Raw genomic sequence first — 25,766 nt, forward strand, 5'->3', positions numbered from 1 at the left:
TTAACGTAGTTCTCTGGGATATTCAGCGTGACACAGTGTGACAAGGCTGACCCTTTGAATTACAGGCACAACAGAAACAGGGAGAAAGAGTGAGAGAAAGTTGTGGTGAAAGAGTACAGCAGGGTTCGCCACCATCCCTTGCTGGAGCCTCGTGGAGCTTTTAGGTGTTTTCGCTCAATAAACACCCACAACGCCCGGTCTGGGAATCGAAACCGCGATCCTATGACCGCGAGTCCACTGCCCTAACCACTGGGCCATTGCGCCTCCCTGCAGCCATCTATGCTCCAACATTTTGTCTTTTTTGGAGATGATAAGTCATGCAATTTAACTTATTTGAAAATATATATCTGAAAAAAAAAAAAAAAGAAAAAAAAGACACCAGCAAAAAACAAAGAAACACAACAGCAGGCTACTTCAGGAATTGTAAGGCATGCATAATGCATAATGAACACATATATACAGACTAAAACCGTTTTGAATTTGTCATATTGCTAATAGAAAAAAAGTAACTAAATAAAAAGTGGTATATCCTTTAATTTGTTCCCCCCCCTCTCTCTCTCATATATGAATTTATATGCAGGCCTATACTAAAAACATTGTTTTTGTACCCAAGTTTTGACTATATATATGTGTGTGTGTGTATAATATGCATTCTATTTTTCTGCCAGAGACTTCCGCTTACTTTCCATCGGAGCTGGCGCTGATGAAGTGATGCTGTCAATCATTTGTAAATACATGAATATCCTACCGAAGTCGAACTGAGCACTTAACCCCTGATTTTCATTGGTGTCTTGAGTTTGTGTTTGTGTGTCAGCTGCAGTGTTTGAGGGCTTACGTCTGTTTCTGTGTATATGTATGTGTGTGAGTGTAGGTGGGTGTATGGGGGTGAGAGATAGTGTTATGGAAAGAGTAGAAGAGAGAGATAGAGAGAGAGAGAGAGAGATGTAGTGTGTGTGGATTGGGAAGACACACTAACAAGCAAACCGACGAAGTATATATGAATGGATGTGTTAGAGACATGTATTGAACTAACAGAAAGGGAGAGAGAGAGATGGTAAATGTTTGAGAGAGTATCTATATGTGGTGTAGAATTAGTCATGTGTATTTGGAAGTGTAAGGCGAATTGACTTCTGTGTGCATGTGCGTGCGTGTAAATATGTGTGTGTGTGTATGTGTGTGTGGGCATATGTTTGTGCGCATGTGTGTGGGCGTATGTGTGTGGATGATGCGTGAGCGCGCGCGCGCGTAGTAGCGAAAGAGAATTAGAAAGACAATATAAAAGGAATGTGTGTGTTTGTGTGAGCGTGTGTTTGTGTATGTTGTGAAAAAGAAGTTGAAAGGACAATAGAAAAGGAACAAGAGGGAGAGAGTGAGAGAGAGAGAGAGAGAGAGAGAGAGAGAGAGAGAGAGAGAGAGAGAGAGAGAGAGAGAGAGAAAGAAAGAAAGAAAGAAAGAAAGAATAGTCTGTCGGTTTTACTCATCTCCCAAATTCAACCCAACACGAAGATCGATATGACCAATGTCTGATTGACTGACTCTTTGGAGCTTTTCATTAATGTATTAATTTGAACTGTTCATTGATTGATTGGTTGACTGGCCTGATCGATTGACCGACTGTTCGATCTGTCCGCTTAATCAATGTCACACGGAAGACAAATGGACGATAAATACAACAGAATTTGATTGCTAAATATTTTATAAACGAAATGGAATAAATATATTTTTGTTTTTGTTGTTATTGTTGTTGTTTTTGTTGTTATTTTTGATTTTTCCTATTGTTTGTGTTATAGATGTTGCAGTTACAATCGTTTTATAAGGAAAAAGAAGAGAGCAGTGATGGCTCAGTGGCTGAGATGTTGAGGTTCCTTGATAAATTGGTTAAGACGGCGAACTGGCAGAATCGTTAGCCTGGCACTATTTGTTCTGAGTCTCAGTGCTTCGAGTTCAAATTCAATCGAGGTGAATTTTGCCTTTCATCCTTTCCGGCTGTGAGGAAAAGGAGCGCTGAGGCTCAGTGGCTGGAATGTTGAGTTTCCTCGATAAGAGGTTAAGGCGATTAATTGGTAGAATCTTTAGAACTTTGCAGTATTCTGAATCTCTACGCTCTGAGTTCAGATCCCATTGAGGTGAATTTTTCTGTTCACTCTCTCCGGGTCGATAAATAAAGTACCAATCCAGAATAGCGGTTTGGCAGAACTGATACAAGGCTGGGAGGGATGCCTTGTATCGGTTTCGACGGATATTTGCATTCTAACAGCAACGTCTGTTTCAACTTTAGTACCATGCTATATCGGCCCAAAGGTGGCTCGCTTTCTATTGGATAGAATGTGGTATGGAGAGGCTGAAACATGCACGCTTGAGAAACTTCCAATCTTTTTTTCTAAAATCTTGTCCTGGATTGCGCAGATTGGTGCTTGGTTAATTTTGACCGAAAGGGCGCCTCATTCTTCAAAAAAAAAAAAAAGTGGGATTCATATAATACTCGGATCGAGTTTTACAGAGAAAAGTAACACACTGGTGTTTAGAAATCGGGCTGCAGTTTGAACATTTAGATTCGACTTGAAGTTTAGCTTGAAGTTTTAAGAAAAAGAACATCTGAAGCGAAGACAGCTTCCGTATGACAATGGAAATTAAGGTTTCTCAAATAAGAAAATTGCATATTTATCTCTTGCATGCAATCTACAATGTCAATGATGACAGCGGGCGTGCTGTTCTAGTTACTAAAACTACTTTCCATAGTGGAATGTATCAAGGTTTTGTAAAGAATAAGCTAGACCAGGGTTACAAATATTTGTTAGTTTTAAAGGAAAAAGTATTGATCCGGTTTTGGCAATGCCGAGAAAACGAAGATTGCACGAAAGGCCATTTGGAAATTGGAAATTGGGTGACGATCATGATAATTAAGAATATGGTGTGAGTCTTTAAAAGAAGAAACGTTTACGTATGGTGTCATTAAGCATTACCAAAATTGTGAAAGAAATGCCCATAGTATAAAACGGTGAAATTCAACGTTGATAGAAGACGATGAAAATGTCAGACTGAAGTGGATAGATAGTAAGTTAAATTTAAAAGATGTGTGATAATGGAATATTGTACCATCTGTATAGATTCTTATGGGGTTATTGGTGATTGACAGGAGGTCATTGATAAAGAGAAGAAAAATTATTGGAGTGATGGGGGCCGAAAGATTTAGAAAACAGCGTAGACACAAGCAAATATTGTTAAGACTGATGAGATTGATTTATATTCAGATGCTGAGAGTAGCAGCGGCAGTGATTTGTTTTCTAAAAACAAAACCAATTTTGTAGATGACTGCATTGGTCTTACTTTGGTGACATAGAGGTGAGATGGCGAAGGAGATAAGAAACTGGAATATCTAGTCAAGAAGCAAGAAGTCCGAATCTGTTGCTGGTGTTTTTCTGTTTTTGAGAAATACAGGGTGGGCCAAAAGTTACGCACAAAATAAATTCAATACGCACCGGGATTGCCTCGAAGACATGCTTCAGTTTTTCTAAAATTAAATAAAATAACGATGAATACGCACGTACGAGGGGTGCGGAAAAGTTCCTGCTTTGAGTGAAAGAAAATACAGGATATGATTTTATTCCTTCTCAGATTCAGGTGGATCAATTAATTATGATTTTATTCAATATATTCCCCTCTCTGATTCAAACAGTTACTGCAGCAGTCCTTCAATTTTTCTAAGCCCCGTAAAAGTGCTTGGAAGTTTGAGCCCCCAACCAGGCCTTTTGCGACACCCTTAAAGACAAGAACTTTTCAGCATCCCCACCTCGTACTTGTACATGAACTAAATGAATAATAATAACAATAATGTAATATATGTAAAATATTTTGGTGCGTGACTTTTGGCCTACTCTGTACATCACCTCAGTTTTTTCGACTGTCGGGAAAACACACCTACAGATAAGACTGCACAATTCGCCTCGGTGTGCCGTTAAATACGGATCTGGTTCTGAAGAGAGTATTCCAAGTAGTGGTATATGACAGTTCATTCTCATGGTAAACTCATCACGTATAGCCCACTCTACTCCACCACAATGATATTTCATCGACATGTTATCCATTCGATCCTTAAAATACAAGGTTGTTCTCGATATAATTAATCGTAGCACTGTGACTCACTGTACAACTGTTCTCATCGCGACTCCTGATTGAAATTTTCTGCGAATTTTGTAAGCGTTATATCCAGTTATCTTTTATCTTTCACTTGTTTCAGTCATTAGACTGCGGCCATACTGGGGCACCGCCTGGAAGAATTTTTGTAGAACGAATCGATCCCAGTATTTATTTGGTCGGCTCAGAGTTATAGTAGAAGTCACATGCCCATGGTGCCACGCAGCGGTACTGAACCTGGAATCATGTGATTGAGGAACACACTTACCATACAACCTATACAATACTGTTTCAAGTCTCACGCGTAATAATTTCAGAATGAATGAGTTGAGAAATTATGGATAGAAAAAAAAAGTTTCTCTTTATTGACTTCGTGCATATAACACATCGGGCAGGGTTCTGAACAACGCCAGCGGGATACCAAATATGTGTTTCGGCGTGACTAGGCCCCCTCAATAACAAGACACCGCCCCAGTCATTCATAGCCCGGTTCTAACTTTCGTTTCTTCATGTAAAGATCAAAAATTACATTTTCTGATGAGTACTTATGCGTAGCTGACTTGTAGTTAATTCATAATAAGCACTCGAAGTAGGGGCGATCAAATTAACAGCGTGTGTATACATATATTTAATACTCTTCTATACACTAGAAGATGGAAGACGTTCTCTGCGAGACTCTTGTCTCTGAGAAAATTTTCTAGCCTTGGTTCATAGAAACACATCGACCTGAGATCCGAGTGGCATCAACAGATTGTCAGACACATGTTTTAGCGTGATTATGCCGCCTCAGTGAAAGACAACGTTTCAGTTTATTTCCAAAATCTATAAAGAGAAATATTTCTCCGCGTCGAGAGTACCGCAGCGAACGCCTTCCATGTTCTGATGTACAGAACGCCTTCTATGTTCTGATGTACACCTCATTATTTTCATTGTCGCTGTTTCCTGTACTTATAATGAATAACTTACAACGTGACAAAGCCGCAGTTACACATCAGTAAAGTATGTTTTGCTGTTTACTTTAAGGTATAGAAATTCTAACCGGGAGGAGGAATAATAACCTCGAAACACGTATCTGAAAGTCTGCTGACGTCATTCAGTGCTCGGTTATCACCGAGACAAAAGTCTTGCTTCGGATATCTTCCACGTTCTCGTGTATACGACAATGTTAAATGTTAATGTACACGTCGTTATTTTGATCGTCATTGCTTCGTATGTAAGTGCGTGTATATTGCAGTATATATACACATGTAAATATAACTATGTACACAGACACATACATATATATTCATATGTGTGTGTGTGTGTGTGTGTGTGTGTGTGTATACGCCCACACATACACACAGATAAATTATACTTAAAGCATAGTCGTTTGCCCGACAAAATAAAAGATTGTAGATTAAATATTTTATTCATTCTCAGAATTATCTTTGCGCTTTTTATTCTCAGTGGTCGGCCACACACACACACACACATACATATATATATATATATATATGTATATATACATACATATATCTGATACTGCTTTGTACTGGGTGGGGGTGCTAAACTCCACTGTTCGAAAATATAAGGACACAGATAGTGTGTCGTATAGCTAGCTGGAGACGATGTCTACTGGAGCTAAACAACAGTAACATTCGTCCTAACCAGGACTGCCACATTATGTTGGCAAATAATCTTTACTTTAAGGTACTGTTACTGAATGTCTCTCGCTGAGAGATTTAGGAGCAATAATGTTTATATATATATATATATATATATATATATATATATATATATATATATATATATATATATATACATATATTATCTTGCTTCATCATTAGACTGCAGCCATGCTAGAGCACCGCTTGAAGAGTTTTAGATGAACTGATCGTGGCCGTTATTTATTTTTTAAAGGTTGGTACTTATTATATCGGTCTACTTAGCTGTAATGGTAAGTTACACCGACTTGTAAACAAGCAAACACTGGTTGTCAAGCGATGGGACTAATACAGACACAAAGACGCACACACATGTGTATGAAGGACTGCCAAACAATTTCCATCTAACAAATACACACACAAGGTGTACAGTAGAAAACACTTGTCCGAGCAAGTGGTTTCAAATTTTGGTACAAGACCAGCATTTCGGGATAGGGGAATAAGTCAATTATATCGACCCCAGTGCTCAACTGGTCCTCATTTAATCGACCCCAAAGGGTGAAAGGCAAAATCGACGTCGATGGAATATGAATTCAGGACGTGAAGATGGACGAAATGACGCTAAACATTTTTCCCGGTGTGCTGACGATTCTGCCAGCTCGCCGCCTTAAATGATATGATACAACTTCTGAATTTGTTTAAACTAAACACGATCATAAACCGTTAGCCTCCAATTCTAGAGGTCCTCTTACAATCATGTAATTATACAATTAATATATTTCTTTCAACGATCTTACGTGTTTTCACATCGATTTTGTCTCGATTTATAATTTAGACTTTAAACAACAACCGTTACTTTCTAACATAACTTCCTTCTAGTGTTCTTGCCTCCTTTATTCAATAAAAATTTTTCACTTTCCGTATTTATTAGTTAAGACATAACTTTCATTTTAGATTCTTTAATTTACTTAATTAGATATTTTAAAACCTTTTACTGGTTTATTATTTAATTTTTTTCTCTAATATTTTCTTGCTTTAATTTCAAAGGGTTTTTCATAATTATTCATCTTAGCTTTAAATTATCTGTTCCTTCGATTTTTATCTTATAGGAAATGTAACTTCCATTTTATTAGATATATAAATTTTCACCACTTTATTTCACCATACTAATAATTTACTTTTCTGTAACTTCTTATTTTTTTAAATATAAAATATCGAAAGATTTTTTTCCCAACACATTTATATCCTTCAAACTTAACCATTTTTTCCTACGTACAACTAAATTTCTTTGATTGTAGACAATAATTCTTTATAGATTTTAAGCTAATACCATTTAACATTAACTTTGAAATGCCTCTTAAGTTTTGCTTCAAACGCAATGAGCTGACAGAACTATTACTGCGTCGAACAAAAGCACCATTTCTTCCCGCTCTTTACATTCCGAGTTCAAATACAGCCGAAGCCAACTTTACCTTTCATCCTTTCGGGTCAGTAAAATAAACTACAGATGTTTATATGTATACAGCATATGTTACGTGCCTACACTTTTGTGGCTGTATATGCATGTGTATACTGATCGTTTTCTGGGGGTTTACAAAATTTTTAAAAGTTTATGAAATTGTATGCTCATGAAAATATAATTAACAAATCGTATGATGTCTTATGTATGTATTATATATGTTCACAGTTTTGAATTGAAGCATGAGTTTCTGAGAAATAATAGAGAGTGTATATTTTTATTATGTATATTATGAATATTATATATATTAACATTATTATATATTAGCTTTATTCTGGCTTGATAGATAGGAAGATCAACGAGGGATCATGCATGAGATTTCTCAGTTTAGATTGTTATTTGTGTAAATCCGGGGAGGAAGTTTCTTTATTACTGTTCTAAATATTCGCTGGTGAAGTTATGATATGTAATTTCTCTGTACTACAGAGATTGCATCTACTGCCTCGTTCCTTATATTTGATGGTTTTGGCTATGATGCGCCAGTTTATTTAGGGGTCGTCTACTTTAAGGTTCCAAACCATATTAAACAAAAATGTCGCGTCTTATATTCTTATTTGTAAACGAAATAAAGTGCTGCGTGTATCTTTCCTTGAAGGTATTTTCAGCAATCCCGATGTTTGTTTTTGTGGTTCCATCTATGCCAGTGAATTGGCCTTGTAAACCTGTTTTTTACTACAAACATTATTCAGAGGACAGTTATCGGAGAATCTACTGTTACAAGATCTATGTGGGCTGTTTCTAATGTTATTGTTCTTATTGTGATTGAAGATCATCGAGCTTATTTGTGTGGGCAGCTATAGATAACTTTAACTGTCTTTCTATGTAAGATCTTGGAATATTTGTGTTAACGTGGAAAGTGGGTATCTATGAATTTTTGATGTCATCTATCTATCTATCTATCTATCTATCTATCTATCTATCTATCTATCTATATATATATATATATATATATATATATATATATATATATATATATATATATATATATATATATATATTCTTTTATTAGTTTCAGTCATTTGACTGCGGCCATGCTGGTGCACCGCTTTTTGTCGAACAAATCTACGCCAGAACTTATTCGTTGTAAGTCTGTTACTTATTATATCGGTCTTTTGCGAACCGGTTATTTACGGGGAGATAAACACACCAACATCAGACACACGCACCCACACCCACACACCCACACACCCACACCCACACACATACATACATACATACGTACATACATACATACATACATACATACATGTGCTCATGAACACACACACATATATTGCAGTGCTGAGATAACTGTTACTGTTGAGTTTCGCTATGATTGCTGTTCACATCGTAAAACTCTGAGTAGTAACAGATAGTAATCTCAGCACCACAACATATAATTAAAAATCTATACTCAGATCTCTTTTCTTGTTTGTAAATTCAAACATGTATGCACACACACACACACACACACACACACACACACACACACACACACACACACACATAGGAGCAGGAGTGGCTGTGTGGTAAGTAGCTTGCTTACCAACTACATGGTTCCTGGTTCAGTCCCACTGCGTGGCACCTTGGGCTAGCGTCTTCTATTATAGCCTCGGGCCAATCAAAGCCTTGTGAGTGGATTTGGTAGACGGAAACTGAAAGAAGTCCGTCGTATATATATATATATGTTTGTGTTTGTGTTTGTCCCCCCCCCCCCACCATCGCTTGACAATTGATGTTGGTGTGTTAATGTCTCCGTAATCTAGCGGTTCGGCAAAAGAGACGAATAAAATAAGTACTAGGCTTACAAAGAATAAGTCCTGGGGTCGATTTGTTCGACTAAAGGTGCTACTCCAGTATGGCCGTAGTCAAATGACTGAAACAAATGAAAGAATGAAAGAATGAAAGAATGAAAGAATACATGCATAATCTATACATATAAACATGCGCACATACAGACACACGCATTGTATACACACACATACATATGCCATCTGTATACGTTCGCCCCCCACTCGCCACTAATGTGACCAGAGTGAGAAAGAAGGGAGTAAAATGCAGACAGTTTCCGATTGCATCAGTTCAGTAAGTTCGCCTAGTTTAAAGTTAGCTTTTGCTCTGAGAACAAGAGGAAGAATAAGAAACAGAAGAAGAAGAAGGAAGAGGAGGAGGAGAAAAATAAGAAGAAACGAAGAGAAAAAGAAGAAAAAAAAATCTTTCTAAACTCGCAGAGAAATAAGTTCAGAAGAAATCTCATTTTCGACTCTCTTATAATCTTACACCCTCAAATAATAATCTCGACCGCTGGCACGCCCAACATGTTAGACGTCTAAATTGGCTTTGCTTCTTGTCATTCGCAGATAACAATCGTAAATCCTTCGATTGTGACAGCTTTCTCCATCTCTGCAGCTCCGACTTCTGGCCTCAAACATTGCACTCCAACCCACCTTTAAATTATATTAAAATTACTTCCTTCACCGTCGCCACTTTTTTTTCTTCACCTCCTGCAACACTGCTTAGAACCTATCTATCTATCTGTCTGTCTATCTATCTATCTATCTATCTATCTATCTATCTATCTATCTATCTATCTATCTATCTATCTATCTATCTATCTGTCTGTCTGTCTGTCTGTCTGTCTATCTCCAACCCTGCTTCTCTCTCTCTCTCTCTCTCTCTCTCTCTCTCTCTCTCTCTCTATCTACCATCGTCCTCGCCACCACTATCTACCTGTCTGCTTGTCTGTGCTTGTCTGTCTATGCCTGTCAGTCTTTGTCTTTCTTTTCTGTCATCTCTAATTTTTGCTCTCACACACACACACACACACACAAACGCACAGAATGTGCAATATTAAATACACACGCATATACATGACCGCACGCACTTCCACTCATTCGCACTTCCACTCATTCGCACTTCCACTCATTCGCACTTCCACTCATTCGCACTTCCACTCATTCGCACTTTCACTCACTTTCTTCCTTGCTTTCTTTCTTTCATTCACTCATTCGTTCATTCATTCTTTCTCTTTCTTCCCTCTCTTCCATCTCCGCTCCCCTCCTCCCGCTCTTCCATCTCCGCTCCCCCTCTCTCCCCCTTCCTATTTACTATTTACTTACCAACCGATCTCACCCTCTTTCTTTCTCCCCGCCTCTCCCTTTTCCGATCTCCATCTTTCTTACTACAATATCTTTTCTCAGACAGCTCTCTTCCTCCGCCTCTCTTTCGCCTTCTTCCTTTCTTACTTACTTTCTTTCTTTCTTTCATTCGTTCTTTCTTTCTTTCTTTCTTTCTTACTTTCTTTCTTTCTTTCATTCATTCATTCATTCATTTTCTCTTTCTTTCTTTTTTCTTTCTTTCTTTCTTTTTCGTTCCTTCCTTCCTTCGTTCCTTCCTTCCTCCCTTCCTTCATTCCTTTTTCTATCCTTCCTTCCTTCCTTCCTTCCTTCCTTCCTTCCTTCTTGCCTTTCTTTCCTTTCCCTTCCTTTCCTTTCCCTTCCTTCCTTCCTTCCTTCCTTCCTTCCTTCTTTCCATCCTCTCTTCCTTCCTGCCTTCCTTCCTTGCTTCCTTGCTTCCTTGCTTGCTTCCTTGCTTGCTTGCTTGCTTCCTTCCTTCCTTCCATTCCCTTCCTTCCTGCCTTCCGTCCTTCCTTCCTTCCTTCCTTCCTTCCTTCCTTCCTTCCTTCCTTCCTCTCTTCCTTCCTTCCTTCCTTCCTTCCTTCCTTCCTTCTTTCCATCCTCTCTTCCTTCCTGCCTTGCTTCCTTGCTTCCTTGCTTCCTTGCTTCCTTGCTTGCTTCCTTGCTTGCTTCCTTCCTTCCTTCCTTCCTTCCTTCCTTCCTCTCTTCCTTCCTGCCTTCCTTCCTTCTTTCCATCCTCCCTTCCTTCCTTCCTTCCTTCCTTCTTGCCTTTCTTTCCTTTCCCTTCCTTTCCTTTCCCTTCCTTTCCTTTCCCTTCCTTTCCTTTCCCTTCCTTTCCTTTCCCTTCCTTCCTTCCTTCCTTCCTTCCTTCCTTCCTTCCTTCCTTCCTTCCTTCTTTCCTTCCTTCTTTCCATCCTCTCTTCCTTCCTGCCTTCCTTCCTTGCTTCCTTGCTTCCTTCCTTGCTTCCTTGCTTCTTTGCTTCCTTCCTTCCTTGCTTCCTTCCTTCCTTCCTTCCTTCCATTCCCTTCCTTCCTTCCTTCCTTCCTTCCTTCCTTCCTTCCTTCCTCTCTTCCTTCCTTCCTTCCTTCCTTCCTTCCTTCCTTCCTTCCTTCCTTTCCTTCTTTCCTGCCTTCCTTTCCTTCCTTCCTTCCTGCCTTCCTTCCTTCCTTCTTTCCTTCCGTCCTTCCTTCCTTCCTTTCCTTCTTTCCTGCCTTCCTTTCCTTCCTTCCTTCCTGCCTTCCTTCCTTCCTTCCTTCCTTCCTTCCTTCCTTCCTTTCCCTTCCTTCCTTCCTCTCTTCCTTCCTCTCTCCATCTCCTCCCTCTCTCTCTTTTTTTCACACACTTGTTAATCCCATCGCACCTTTCCCCCCTTCTCTCTTTCCCCCCTCTTAATCTCTGTTTATCTTTCATTATTTCTCACTCACCATCTGCTTGTTTTCGCCTTTTCTTTTCCCCCCATTCTTCTGGACCATTCCCACTTTATCTGCCACATCCTCTTTCTCTTTCATTGTCTCGCTTTCCTATCCGTCTCTCTTTTCTTTTCCATCAACATTCCTAATCTTACAACCTCCTTCTTTCTTTCTTTCTTTCTTTCTTTCTTTCTTTCTTTCTTTCTTTCTTTCTTTTCTCATTTGTTGGCTGTCGAGATTATTTTCCTTTCGTATATAAACATACACGCAAGCACACACACGCACGTGCGCGCGCACAATACACAATCAGGCGCACACATACATACACACATGCATACAGCTAGATATCACCAGTAACGCATGCACACACACACACACATACGCACACACATACACACACACATACTTCAGCATACACTCTGTCTTTCCCTCCTTCACATCGGAACATTTTCTTAAGCTTTCATTCTCTCTTTCTCACTGTCATAACTTCTTTTAAACTTGCTTTACATGAAGACCTCTCTCCTACATAACCACATATATGATATACATCTATATACGTACGCGACGACAAACAGTGGCAAACTGATATACAGCGACCAGAGGCAGTCACATACATGGGCGCAGGTGTGGCTGTGTGGTAAGAAGTTTGCTTCCCAACCACATGGTTCCGGGTTCAAGTCCACTGCGTGACACCTTGGGCATACGTCTTCTACAATAGCCTCGGGCCGACCAAAGCGTTGTGAGTGGACTTGGTAGGCGGAAACTGAAAGAAGCCTCGTCTTCAAAAACTGACGGCATCGAGACTGGTGACCTTCTTTGCAAAGTAAATATGTGTAAGGAACAAGACAAGCATAGTTTTGCTTCAATTTACGTTGGACATTGTTGCCCAACATTGACTATTTTCTATTATGAACTGTTGGTTATGTCTCAGCAGAGGATAACAAGCAACAATTTGTGGTCAGCTTCTATGAAATAGGGGAAAGCATAGATAAATTCATACATATGTCGGTTATTGTTGTTTGGGATTTGGATGTGCTAATTAATATTTGTAACGAAGGCTGCTTCTGTTGCTAATAGCTAATTCAAACACAGCGCGCTAGGTTTTCACAACATCGATGGTTGTTTAGCCGGTGCTAAACTATACCAGCTTGGCCAATTTTCGACCTGGTGTACGATATTTGGCTGTCTGGTGCTGATAATCCGAAACACTGGAATCATGTGATACAACTCTGCTGCTCGTTGGTGCTGACGAAATATCGTCAATCGATATATATGTGCTTTTAGCATTTGTCGTTTTCATGAGATGATTTCTCGGCACGCTTACCGCAGTCTACGGCGTTGTAAACAAAGCGTTTAATTAAGTGGGAAATATTAAGAAAAAGTATGTACCATTACAAAGGTCAGCTGCCCTGCTGATGCGAATAGCTCTTCGAAAATCAAAGAAAAATAGGACAACTACAGACTGTTGCTTCGAAACCACAAGTTTCTATACCTGGACTATAAATTTATATTAATAACAATAATAATTGGTGCGCTTGGTTTTGTGGGTAAATACCTATTTAGCATTTCAAGAAAAAGAAATCAACCAACAGATCCGCATAATACAAATACAATCTGTAATTAGAGCAATAAAAATATGCGAAGCTTTTCTCGAGTTCGAAATGTGAATTTGTTTTTATTATTTTCATTCCAACAATGGAGCTAATAACACTAAGCACACACGCACACACACCTGACACACACGCACGCTCATACACACACGCATGCACATACATACATACATACATACATACATACATATATACATACACACATACATACATACACACATATACATACATACACACATACACACATATACATACATACATACATACATACTACAGATTCAAGCCATCAATGGAACTGTAAAGATATGTAAAACTTTCCAAAAATTTAGCACATAAATACATATGCATGCATCTAGACATAAAAACGCATCCATAAAACAAACATACAAATCTGTGCATACACTAACACCAAATACTGCACACACACACATATGCACAAATACCTAGATGATGTTGATACAAGTTCCAATGAAGGAGCCTTGAATCAATGTTAGAGTCCGGCTCTTTCTCTATGGACAAGAAATACAGAAATGAAACTGATTGATAACATACATACATACGTACGTACATACATATATATATGCATGTATGCATACATACATATATACATAGAGGGAATCAGCTGCCCTCTGGACACCAATGTAGTTAGAAAAATAAAGGAGAAAGAGGACATCTATGAACCATTGATATGGAGCTTGCAAATCCAGTATCCAAGATATACATTCAGCTTTATACCTATTATCATTGGAACAAGAGGATACATACCAACTCATCTGAAGCAAAGTATGGCTGAACTTGTCTTCTTTGGGAGAGTACGCAAATCTTCAATTCATAAACTACAAATGATCACGATATCTGAGACTATAAAAATCTGTAAGATCTTTTCTAAGATTTAGAGGCTGATGAACACAGCATGATGCTTTCCTTCACAACCTTGCTACCGGTCAAAATTCATTCTAAATTAATGAGAACATACACTGCTTTTCTATATACATGCATAACAGACCGCTGCTCGTCTATATGTATACATAACAGGCCAGTGTTTTTCGCTATAGATGTATAAACTGTGCGTTCTACGCTGGCATTGAGTACTTCTCCGGTGCACGAGCGTGTGCATAAATTACGCATCAGTTACTCAGGAAATGTACAAGTACATCTACAGCATTACTATGATAATGCAGTTTTTATGACTTAACTTTCGTGACTTATCCATGATATCTCACTCATTGATTCCTAGTTTTTCTTTTATCACTATATTGTTTTGTAGCACCGTGTTTTCTTGTGGGGCTGATGATGTATTGTGATACAACTTTTACTTAGTAAAATTAGAGAAACCATTGAAGGGAAATTATTATGTACGACATCTCTACAAAAAAGTGCAAAGATGTTTTAAAATATTTTCAAAATAACGCTTGAATTCCGGAGGATAGCTTACAATAATAACATTGAAATAAAGAACAGTTGTATAATTAACATGTGCTGCAAATAGTACTCACATATACACATACACACACATATATACTGCCATAGATTAGTGAGTGAGTGTGTGTATGTGTGTATATAGATGTATGTATGTATGTATGTATGTATGTATGTATATACGTGTGTGTGTGTGTAAATTCTTTAGTTCACTTGTTATCAGAAACACGTCAGGGATACGTAATAGATATTCTGGGTATAATTCTTAGTTATTTATCCGTCTTAGGTCAATAAAAGTAGAAAGAAACTCCAGTGCAACTTATTCTCATGTAATCTAGTTTTGAAAACGGATGATCGTCTAAAATAATAGAAAAGACCACACACCAGTGAATTAACATGTTAATTCAGTAAAGTGCAGGGTAATATAAATATATTCATTTTACCATTTATATTGAAATGAATATATTTACATATACTTAATATCCTGGGGTCCTTTATTAATGATGGAATCGCGGGGTTGTCATGACATACAGCGTGTCTCGGATATGTTAAACACGGAGGAGCTCTTTCCCTCTCCAGGTTTGAATACGCCAATTTCTTCCAGAGAAGACGTATAGATTCCAGTACTGGATTGGTATTTCATTTATCGAACCTTCAAAGAAGGAAAGGTAATTTTGATCTCAGAAAGTCGGAAAGTGTATTACAAAGCATTCTATCCGACACGCTAACGACTCTACCAACTCGTCATCTATATGCCTAATAAATGATGTTACACACCTAAATATAATATGGTATATATTTCCAAGAGGATTTGGTGGTTCGTGTCTTGTCACTAAAACTGCGCCGTGTCCTTATTTAAGTATTAACCACCACCAATTCACCAAGTCAAAGGTAGGCTCAACACGCTGGAAATGTTTCACTTGCATGAATGTAAGAAAAACGAACATTTCGTTAGCTGCTAATGCCGAGTTCGTTTATTTTCTTTGATTTTGAGCCAATCCTATCACAATCCAGAACAAACACAAAGACGATACCGCTGGGTCCAATAACATGAATGATATTTTAAAATAAGCAAAATAGGTTTACAGACAAAAGCCTCATAAGTCTTTAAACAAAAATAGATCACTGAAGCTTGGTTATATAGTGTAACTATACAGGATTGAAAGAATTCAGTTTTATCGGAGATGATGAGATTCTTACAAGATTCAAAATTACGAACCTTGTTTTAATTATTGTGCATTGTAATATATCTGTTTTAAGTATTTTTCTACAATGATTTATGTTCAGTAAATTTTTAAGTTGTCCCTATTTTAAGTGTAATAACCTTTTCTACAGTTCTTTTGTCTTTATATACCTTTCTATCCTTCCCTACGCGTCTGCATCGGAGTTGATGATATTCTTTCAAGATTTAAAATTACTATCTTTCTGTTGACGATCACACGTACATATAATTTATATTTTGGTTCCAAAATTCCTTTGCGCGAAAATAAATATGCTCGCTTTTTTTCCTTCTGTTAGGTAGTTATATGTTTATGAAACAAAAAGATACCCATATTCTCAGACACAAAAATCCTCCAGAATAGTTTGCTTAGGTGCTCTATGATGACCCCAGGGTGTCGCAGAGAATATTGTCGCCCATATACGCTACACAGTCTCCATAGAATGGTAACCGAGAATATCTTTTACCAACGTACTACTTGAATAATACAGGAGTATGAGCGCTTGAGAATATTCCATATTTAATCTTGGTCTTCACTTGATCTAGAACTGCAGCTCTGTCAAAGACACAAACGGTGATAGAGTGTGTTTGACAATCGGCGATCCCACCTACTCACCGTTTGGAAATCTCTCTAAATACTGTAACTTCAGTGTATGTCTGTGCATTATCAACCATGAAAAACAGAGCCTTTCGTGAAGGTGTTGGTAGCAGGTGAACCTTTTGATCAGAAGAACCCGACACTTCCAAAAGAAGCGAAAGAGTAGACATCGAAGCCCGGCCAGATGAAATCTGAATTGAGGTACGTTGGTCAGGTGATTACGTATAAAAGTGATTATGTAACCAGTGACCATTTCTTCTCGATCATTCAGTAAATTTCGTTCAGTCAATATTTTGGTGAGACTGGTCAGCCTAATCATAATCTGGCCCCTGTTCCTATCCACCTGAAGATTTGACTTCAACCAGACTCCAAGTCCCTAAAAGCTCGTCTTAACTCAAGTCCTAGTCCGTTCCTAAACAACACAAACTTCTCATACGATCCAGGTCAACAGAAAGATATCAACTCTTCGTTGTTAGTTTGAAGTGCAAGAAACCGCTTGACGGAAATCTTAATCTTGCTGATGGCTATTGCATCAAGATCAAGTGACATGAGATCATTGAGTAGGCAGCCCTGTTGAGGATATCCAGAAGAAATAACTGCAGAATATTAGAGATAGCGGATATCACTATTTGGATTATAGAGTATAGTCTGGACAACGGATGGTTGAATGCTAAAGGGTTTTGAGATATGTGTTTATAGAAAAATATTTTTGGTTGATATGTTAGTAGGATGTAATGAGCAATGTGAAAGTTGAACTAAAGTACTCAGATGTTTAAGTGGAGGAGTAAGAATTATATTCAGATTGATCGTATTAGTCTGATCCAGTGGAAAACGTGACAATATGCTGACAGTAGAATAACAGCAATGAAAATATAGTTTAAAAATGAAACGTGGATTCATAATTTATCCCACTAATATAGGAAAACGAACTCAAAGTCTATGAGTCAGCAGTTTGGTATGTTATCACTCTTTTACTCAGCTTCGTTGTTAATTGCTTTAGTTATAATTTTTGACCATGCCATGAATTCATTGAAATGATGTGACTTCCAGAAATACCCGGATGATCTATGTTCTCACTTCTCACGCCACCCGTTGTCATAAAACGAAAGATACCACTCAATCTTAAAGACACTTGAGAAATGTCGTCTGCTTTTACTTTACATCTTAAATAATAAATCTTATATTCCGACATTTTGGCAACACAATTGTTTTCTTTTTCTTTTCTTTTATATTTCATTTTACCGTCTGCTTTCTTGGAGACGATTTTTTAGTTGTCTTTTTACTAAAGACATCTTATTTAGTTAAAACGTAGGCATAAGAGGGGAAATAGTATTTATGACCTTTGACTTGATACTACCATGCATCAGTAGTTGACAGCAAAAAGATGCAGGGGTGCCGATATGCAGGGAGTATATGGAAGAACGGGTTTGTGCAATTAACTGAAGGCTGCATGAGACGCAAAATGGACACAAAAGTAAAGAAACACATTACCAAATTGAGAATAGAGAAAAATGAGAGCTTTTGAAGACACTTTATAGCATATCTAGTCATCTTCAATCCCATCCACCGAAATATTCTTGTATAAATATATTAGATAATGAAAAATATAAATAATCTATATGCTGATAGAAAAAAATATTTCGAAGAAACTGGTACACATAAAAAAACAGAGATAGCCTTTATCTTTTTATCTTTTACTTGTTCCAGCCATTAGACTGCGGCCGTGCTGTGGCACCGTTTTGAGGGGTTTAGTCGAAAAAATCGAGTCCAGTACGCTTTTTTTTTAAGGCTGGTACTTATCCTGTCGGGTTCGTTTTGCCGAACCGCTAAGTGGGATACAGACAAAACCCTTTTGAATAAAAACATTCTATTTGGACAGTGGCACTAACTAGACAAAAACTTCCCGGTTAAATAGAAAAAGAAAAAAAAAGGTCGCTATGGAGTCAGTGTTATTGAGAAAGAGATGTGTTGTTGACCGGTGGCGTAGAGATTTTTTAATTTTTTATCTTTTATGTTTTTCAGTCATTGGACTCTGGCCATGCTGGAGTATCGCCTTGAAGGCTTATAGTCTGGCTACTGGAACTCAGTATTTATTTTCTATGCCTGGTTCTTATCCTATCGGTCTCTTTTGCCGAACTGCTGATTTACAGGGACGTAAACAAAACCAACCCGTTTATCAAACTGTATGTGTGTGTTTGTGTGTGCGTGTGTGTGTGTGTAACAATATAGACACAAAGACCCTCCTACACACAAATACAACGGGCTTTAACATAGTTTCCGTCTTTAAAATTCACTCACAAGGCATTGGTCGACTCGAGGCTATACTACAAGACACTTCCCTGAAAGTGCCACGCAGCAGGACTGAAACTGAAACTTATTGATTACAAAGTGGATTTCTTAACCACACAACCATGTCTGTACGAAGATTTTGTAGACTATTTTGTTCTACACTCGTCGAAAATAATCATATACATAGACAGAAAAAAAAAAAAAAATTCATCAGCCCATCTGTTAATTTTAGTCTTAACTTTAAACGATAAAAATATATTTTAAAACAAAGAATTATGTGTCTTACATCGGCTCAATTTATAGAAGTTAATTGCTTTGTATTAATTTCCTATTCAGACTTGATTACATCAGCATACTCGTCTATACGCGGTCGCTGCCAAACACAGAAACACATCTGATAGTATCTTATCTAAATAAAGTAAAGGAGCAATACCCACGAGAAATTCGCGGTTTCCGGACCACATTAGCATCAATAAGTTTTCCACATACTTTTACATAATTGTAGTATCCTGAAAGGGAACGAGAATTTGATATTAGCATCAAGAGAAAAAAAGACTAGGAATTATCCATGGTCTTTGAGATAAGAATCTTCACATTGGAATCATTCGTTATTAGAATGGAGTAAGTCTTTCAAAGAATCTATTTTTGTCTCTAAAATGTCCGTAGTATTAGCCATTGGACACCGATCTTACACTTGCCGTTTCCATCTTCTACCACTACTATATTATCCTCCAATGTCTGAAATACTGCTTCTGCTTTTGATATTGTATCTACTAAGATGTTGTGTTCGTCGAGCAGGTGATGCAATATTAGCAGAACAGCTATCTTTGTTATTGCGATGATCACAACATTTCCCAATCACAAAGATATGAACGAACCAACAAGGGAGACTTAACATTTTCGCCCGATCCGTTAGAAATATCAACAAATTTCCCTCAAACCATATTCTAGTATCTTAAAGGACAGATTGGATAATATAGTTAAGAATATGCCATTTCTACCAAAAGGAAGTGACGGTCATCACTGGAAAGATTAGTGGTATTTTTGATCGGTGCGTGCGTGGAAGTTAAACAACAAGAACTATGATATTCCTCAACAGGCGCAGGCAATGCTCTAGCTAAGAAACTCGGTTTGTAACCACATAGTTTCGGGTTCAGTCCTCTTGCAAGGTACCTTGAGTGCTTTCCACTATAGTTCTAGGCCGACCAATACGTTGTGAGTGAATTTAAACGGAAACTGTGTGGAAGCCTATCGAATATATTTATGTACGTATTTACGAACGTGCGAAGGTATGTAGGTACGTATGTATGTATGTACACATGTATGTATGCATGAATGTGTGTATGTATATATATATATATATATATATATATATATATATATATATATGTGTGTGTGTGTGTGTGTGTGTGTGTGTGTGTGTGTGTGTGTGTGCGTGCGTGCATGCATGCAAGGGCGCGTGTTTAAAATGCTCCCTTACGTCAAGGAGACTAGTACTGTCAAATGTGTCTACCTGTATCAAGTCATATATCTCAGAACACTGCCAAATCCAGGCTACACACTACAAATCCATATACAACATAACACCCAAATCTATCATTAGGCTCACACGAATTATCCCCAGGTAGCATTTATACTTTATCCTCGACTTCAGGATTAGAAAATACATTAACTTAAATCAGTTGTTCACTTTCTCTCAACAAAGATGAATTAATTAATTCCTCCTGTTCACTTTCTCTCAACAAAGACGAATTAATTTATTCCCCCCACCTCTCTCTCACAAACACACATGCACACACACTCACACACACGACTGGCAGATATTCTTTCTCCAACACACTACAACCACTGATCCCAGAGTTTTACTGTATCTCTTTCTCTGTATTTCCACCTCTCTAACAACACACCTATGGCATGCTAGTTAACTATTAGCATATCATTTCCAACAAGACCCCCTAGAACCCCCAATCTCTTGTTCTTTCGTCTCTCCTACTTTATCTCCCCTCTTCAGGCCTCATACTAATCATTTTATTGATCCTTCTCCGGAGCCCTAATCTTCTGGAATTCTTCCACTGCCTAATTCTTCTCCTTTCAAGCAGAGACTTTAGCTGTTCAAGTTGCCTATGGACCATACTGATATCGTTTAATCTCGAAGGACCTGCAAATATCACCTACACGCAACTCACCCTCTTTTAGACTAAACTGAAAAATGAACTCACTCCGTTTTCTATTTTCCACCACCGACGTGACCCATCACCCATAATCAGCATCATTTTAATTCACTGATAATAACAAACCCTCATCAGTTTCTCGCTATCAATACCAGGACCGCACCCAACCAATCATTCAATTGAAGCCATCACTCATCACCACAATTATTCTCCATTCACACTATCTCCGCCCCTCACACATGTCCATGCACAAACACTTACAAACATATTCACACACACACAAATTTCGTACACGCACATTTATAGACGCATTCACAGATATTCTCTAAAATACACCACATATTTATTTTCACATACGCATTTGACACCAAACAGGAAAAGAGATAGATAAATAGAGGGAGAGAGAGAGAAGGAGGAAGAAAGAGGGAGAGAGAGAGAGAGAGAGGGAAAGACGGAGATAAATATATTGAGATAGAGAAGGAGAGGGTAGTAGCAAAAGACATGATGCAAGAGAGAGTAAGAAAAGGTGGCAATGAAAGTCTCAGAGGAGAAAAAGAGAGTTTATGTGTGACTCCGAGAGTGAAAATAAGAGACATAGACAGATAGATAGATAGATAGATAGATAGAGAGAAATAGATAGATAGATAGATAGATAGATAGATAGATAGATAGATAAATAGATAGATAGATAGATAGATAGATAGATAGATAGATAGATAAATAGATAGATAGATAAATAGATAGATAGATAGATAGAGAGACATAGACAGATAAATAGATAGATAGATAGATAGAGAGAAAGAGATAGATAGATAGATAGATAGATAGATAGAAATAGATAGATAGATAGATAGATATATAGATAGATAGATAGATAGAGAAAAAGCTCTAGAGAATTAAAGAAACTGGGAAATAATAGGAAAGGAAAGAGGGAGGGCAAGGAAAGAAGCAGTCCTATCAATTACTCTAAAAGATTAATGTATTAAGGCGAGCAGTCAAAATGTCTACGACATATTCACATATCTCATACGTAATCTAAACAGATAACAACAGAAATATACATAATCGTTTGAGCATTGGGATGAATGAATGAATGGTTGTGTCACAGGAAACTCGGTAACCATGGTTACAAAACAAGCGTCTTCTGTCCACCGATAAAAGACATATCAAATTCTAACATACTTTTTGAAGAAAGCGAACACCCCCACCACCACCACTATCCGTCCACAAAACAACAACAACAACAGCAGCAACAAAACTGAAACAAACATACACCCAGAAAAAAAAAATAACATAAAAAGCAAGAAGAAATATATACAAATACACAAAAGACAGTCAACAGTACAAATTGTTCTGTTCCATAGTGGATATAGTTATTAATTGATTATGTTAAAGGTTCCAGATACATATTGGTAAAGTCCCTCAAGTGGTTTAATGCATACATACATACATACATACATACATACATATATTATATATATATATATATATATATATATATATATATATATATATATATATATATATATATAATGCATGTAAGTATATATGTATAATGTATGTATATATATATATTCATGTGCATATGTTTATATATATATATATATATATAAATATATATATATATATATATATATATATATATATATATATATATATATATATATATATATATATATATATATATATATATATACGTAGATATATATGTATGTATGTATATATATATGTGTGTGTTTATATATGTGTATGGATTTATATATGTATGTATGTATGTATGTATGTGTATTACATATATCTATATATAATTGTCTCAAAACACGTTTACAATATCTGCCAATAACATAAGTCATATTACAGCGTTGATAAAACTAACCTTTTGGTGATTTTTAGATAAATGTTGAGACAATTTATAAAATATGTAATGAACGACATCACCAACAAATCATCCGACATTCATGACAAAAATACTACTACTACTACTACTACTACTACTACTACTACTACTACTACTACTACTACTACTACTACTACTAATAATAATAATAATAATATAATAATAAAATAAAAAACGAAACAAATATAACGGATAACAAATTGAAAGGAGGGGGAGAAGAAAAGAAGAGAAGGAAAATGAAAAGGAAGTAAATTTGAATACAACAATAGATCTACAAGTTCAAATTTCAGAAAAGAGGAAGGTCATTTACATACACGAGGACAATTCACCAGCAAAACATAAAGGAATTACTTTATATATCTTAGTGACTTGCCAGAGATATTAACTGCTGCCATATTTAAAGAGAAATGCTACAAAGAAAAGACATAAACTAGAGAGAGAGAGAGAGAGAGAGAGAGAGAGCGAGAGAGAGAGAGAGAGAGAGAGAGAATTCCCGAACTTTAGAAAAGCAGGCATGTATCTATCTTGCATGTATTTATCTTGCAACAGACGTAGTTGACTTGTGCCAGTGAGATCAGCCTGCAGAAGTGCAATGAAACTGCTTGAAGCTTTATAGTAGACAGTGCAATGAAGAAGTAAACGAAACGTGAATGTAACAGATTTTGGCAGTCCTTAAATGGATTCAATGACTTTGTAAGATGATATTACTTCAGTTTCAACTCAAGATCTGAGATATCCCGTCACTTGCCAAACATGTGCCATTTATGTATATATTTAAGCTATGATAGACCGTTGACCAAACACCATTCAATTTTTTTTCTCCGTGTTTTTCTCATTGTTTTCTCTGTATTCTTTCTGTTGAAGAGCGTAGCTCCAAACGTTAAAGACTTTCCGTATTCCCGAGCGTCATACTAGTACATCCCTTGTTGTTTACACCACCTGTCCTCGTCTGTTGTTGTTTTTTTTCGTACATTCTCCCATATATATATATATATATATATATATATATATATATATATATATATATATATATATATATATATATATATATATATATATATTCTTTTATTAGTTACTTATTTTACTCCAGCCATGCGAAGGCACTGCCTTGAAGGATTTTAGTAAAAAAAATCGACCCCGGGACTTTTTGTAAAGCCTAGATTTTATCGGCTCTTTTTGCCGAACCGCTATTTACGAGGACGTAAACACACCAATACCTGTTGTCAAGTAGTGTTGGAATGACAAACACGGACACCCCCCCCCCCCCAGCAAACACGCGAACTACCTCGTCCCTACTTTCAAGTTCGTGCCTCACAGCGTTCATACACAAATAATTTTTCTCGTTTGGCCGTAAAGCCTTTTCTGTTTGTTTTCCTGTCTTGTTTTGTGTCCGCCACTACATTCCTCCATGGCAAGATTTAATTTGTGTATACAAATTTAATTTGCGGTCCATGGGAAGAGCCGTTTTAACGATGCCTCCTGCCCATCTCTTCGAAACGTCCGGTGTTAAAACGGGGGTAGCTGATGAAGTAGAATGTTCTCTATGTGGCTTGTGTGTTTTCTCGTCTACGTTTTGTTTGCAATGTCCTGTACCCAGATATGCACCTACAGGTGGATGTCGGTATGCACATACCTGTACGTATATATGCATATACTCATTTACTATTTGTTTATATATATATATATATATATATATATATATATATATATATATATATAAAATATATATATGTATGTATGTATGTATGTATGAATGTATGTATGTATGGATCAAAACAGTTTGATTCAAATTCGCTGGTACACTGAGTTTCATGCGTAGACTGTAGACTAGCGTCACGTTTGAAACTGTTTTGATCCGTACATGTAACTCCCAATAAATTTGTTGAATGCTCTTCTTTCGTTTGTCCACTCATATATATATATACGACGGGCTTCTAGCAGTTTCCATCTACCAGATCCACTCACAAGGCTTTGATCGGCACGAGGCTCTAGTAGAAGACACTTGCCCAAGGTGCCACGCAGTGGGACTGAACCCAGAACCATGTAGTTGGCAAGCAAGCTTCTTACCACACAGTCACGCCTGCACACACACACACACACACACACACACACACACACACACACACACACACACAGATATATATATATATATATATATATATATATATGTATGTATATATATATATATAGAGAGTATTTATATATATATATATATATAATATATATATAGGCATATATGCATACATATATGTACATGCTAATATATATATGTATTTATTTATTTATGGGTTTCAGCCAAGTGGCTGCGGTCATGCTGGTGCACCACCGTGATTTTCCGTCTTGATGCTGTGCTCTCTTCACGTTCCTTGCATGGCTCTTCTCTCCCACCTGATATGGTCCAATCAAGAGTTTTGATGGCACATCTGGCGTATAAGAGAATTTGACATCGCTGCCCTAAACTGCGTCTCATTACGAGCCATTGGTTCGTCTGGTATCGTGGAGAGGAAAGTGTCAAGTTTTGTCTTGAAGACCTCCGCATCCATGTCTTGCATGTCTCTCAAATGTTTTGGCAGGGCATTGAAGAGCTGAGGTCCTCTGAAACCGAGGCTGCTGCAGTATCTCGTTCTTATGTGAGATGCAGTGGACGGCACTTTGGCACCATGCATTGGCGACCCGTGCGGGCATTCCTGTAGTACTTGATGCCAAAGTTTGGCACCAGTCCTTCCAGTATTTTCCATATG

General features: G+C 37.3%; 1 protein-coding gene and 1 pseudogene across 1 annotated transcript in view; both read left to right on the top strand.

The window, feature by feature from the left end:
* LOC106875227 (putative acyl-CoA dehydrogenase 6) overlaps window positions 1-1,738 on the top strand; it is a 45,812-nt gene extending 44,074 nt beyond the window's left edge. Inside the window, exon 9 of the mRNA XM_052968728.2 lies at window positions 669-1,738. Within this exon, the coding sequence (XP_052824688.1) occupies window positions 669-762 (94 nt within the window). The 3' untranslated portion in view covers window positions 763-1,738. The remainder of the gene's footprint in view (window positions 1-668) is intronic.
* An 885-nt stretch (window positions 1,739-2,623) lies between these two features.
* Window positions 2,624-25,766, top strand: part of LOC106875226 (cytochrome b-c1 complex subunit 2, mitochondrial-like) — a 67,203-nt pseudogene continuing 44,060 nt past the window's right edge.

This window comes from Octopus bimaculoides, chromosome 6 (genome assembly GCF_046866305.1).
Source record: "Octopus bimaculoides isolate indiv1 chromosome 6, ASM4686630v1, whole genome shotgun sequence".
NCBI classification, from domain to species: Eukaryota; Metazoa; Mollusca; class Cephalopoda; order Octopoda; family Octopodidae; genus Octopus; species Octopus bimaculoides.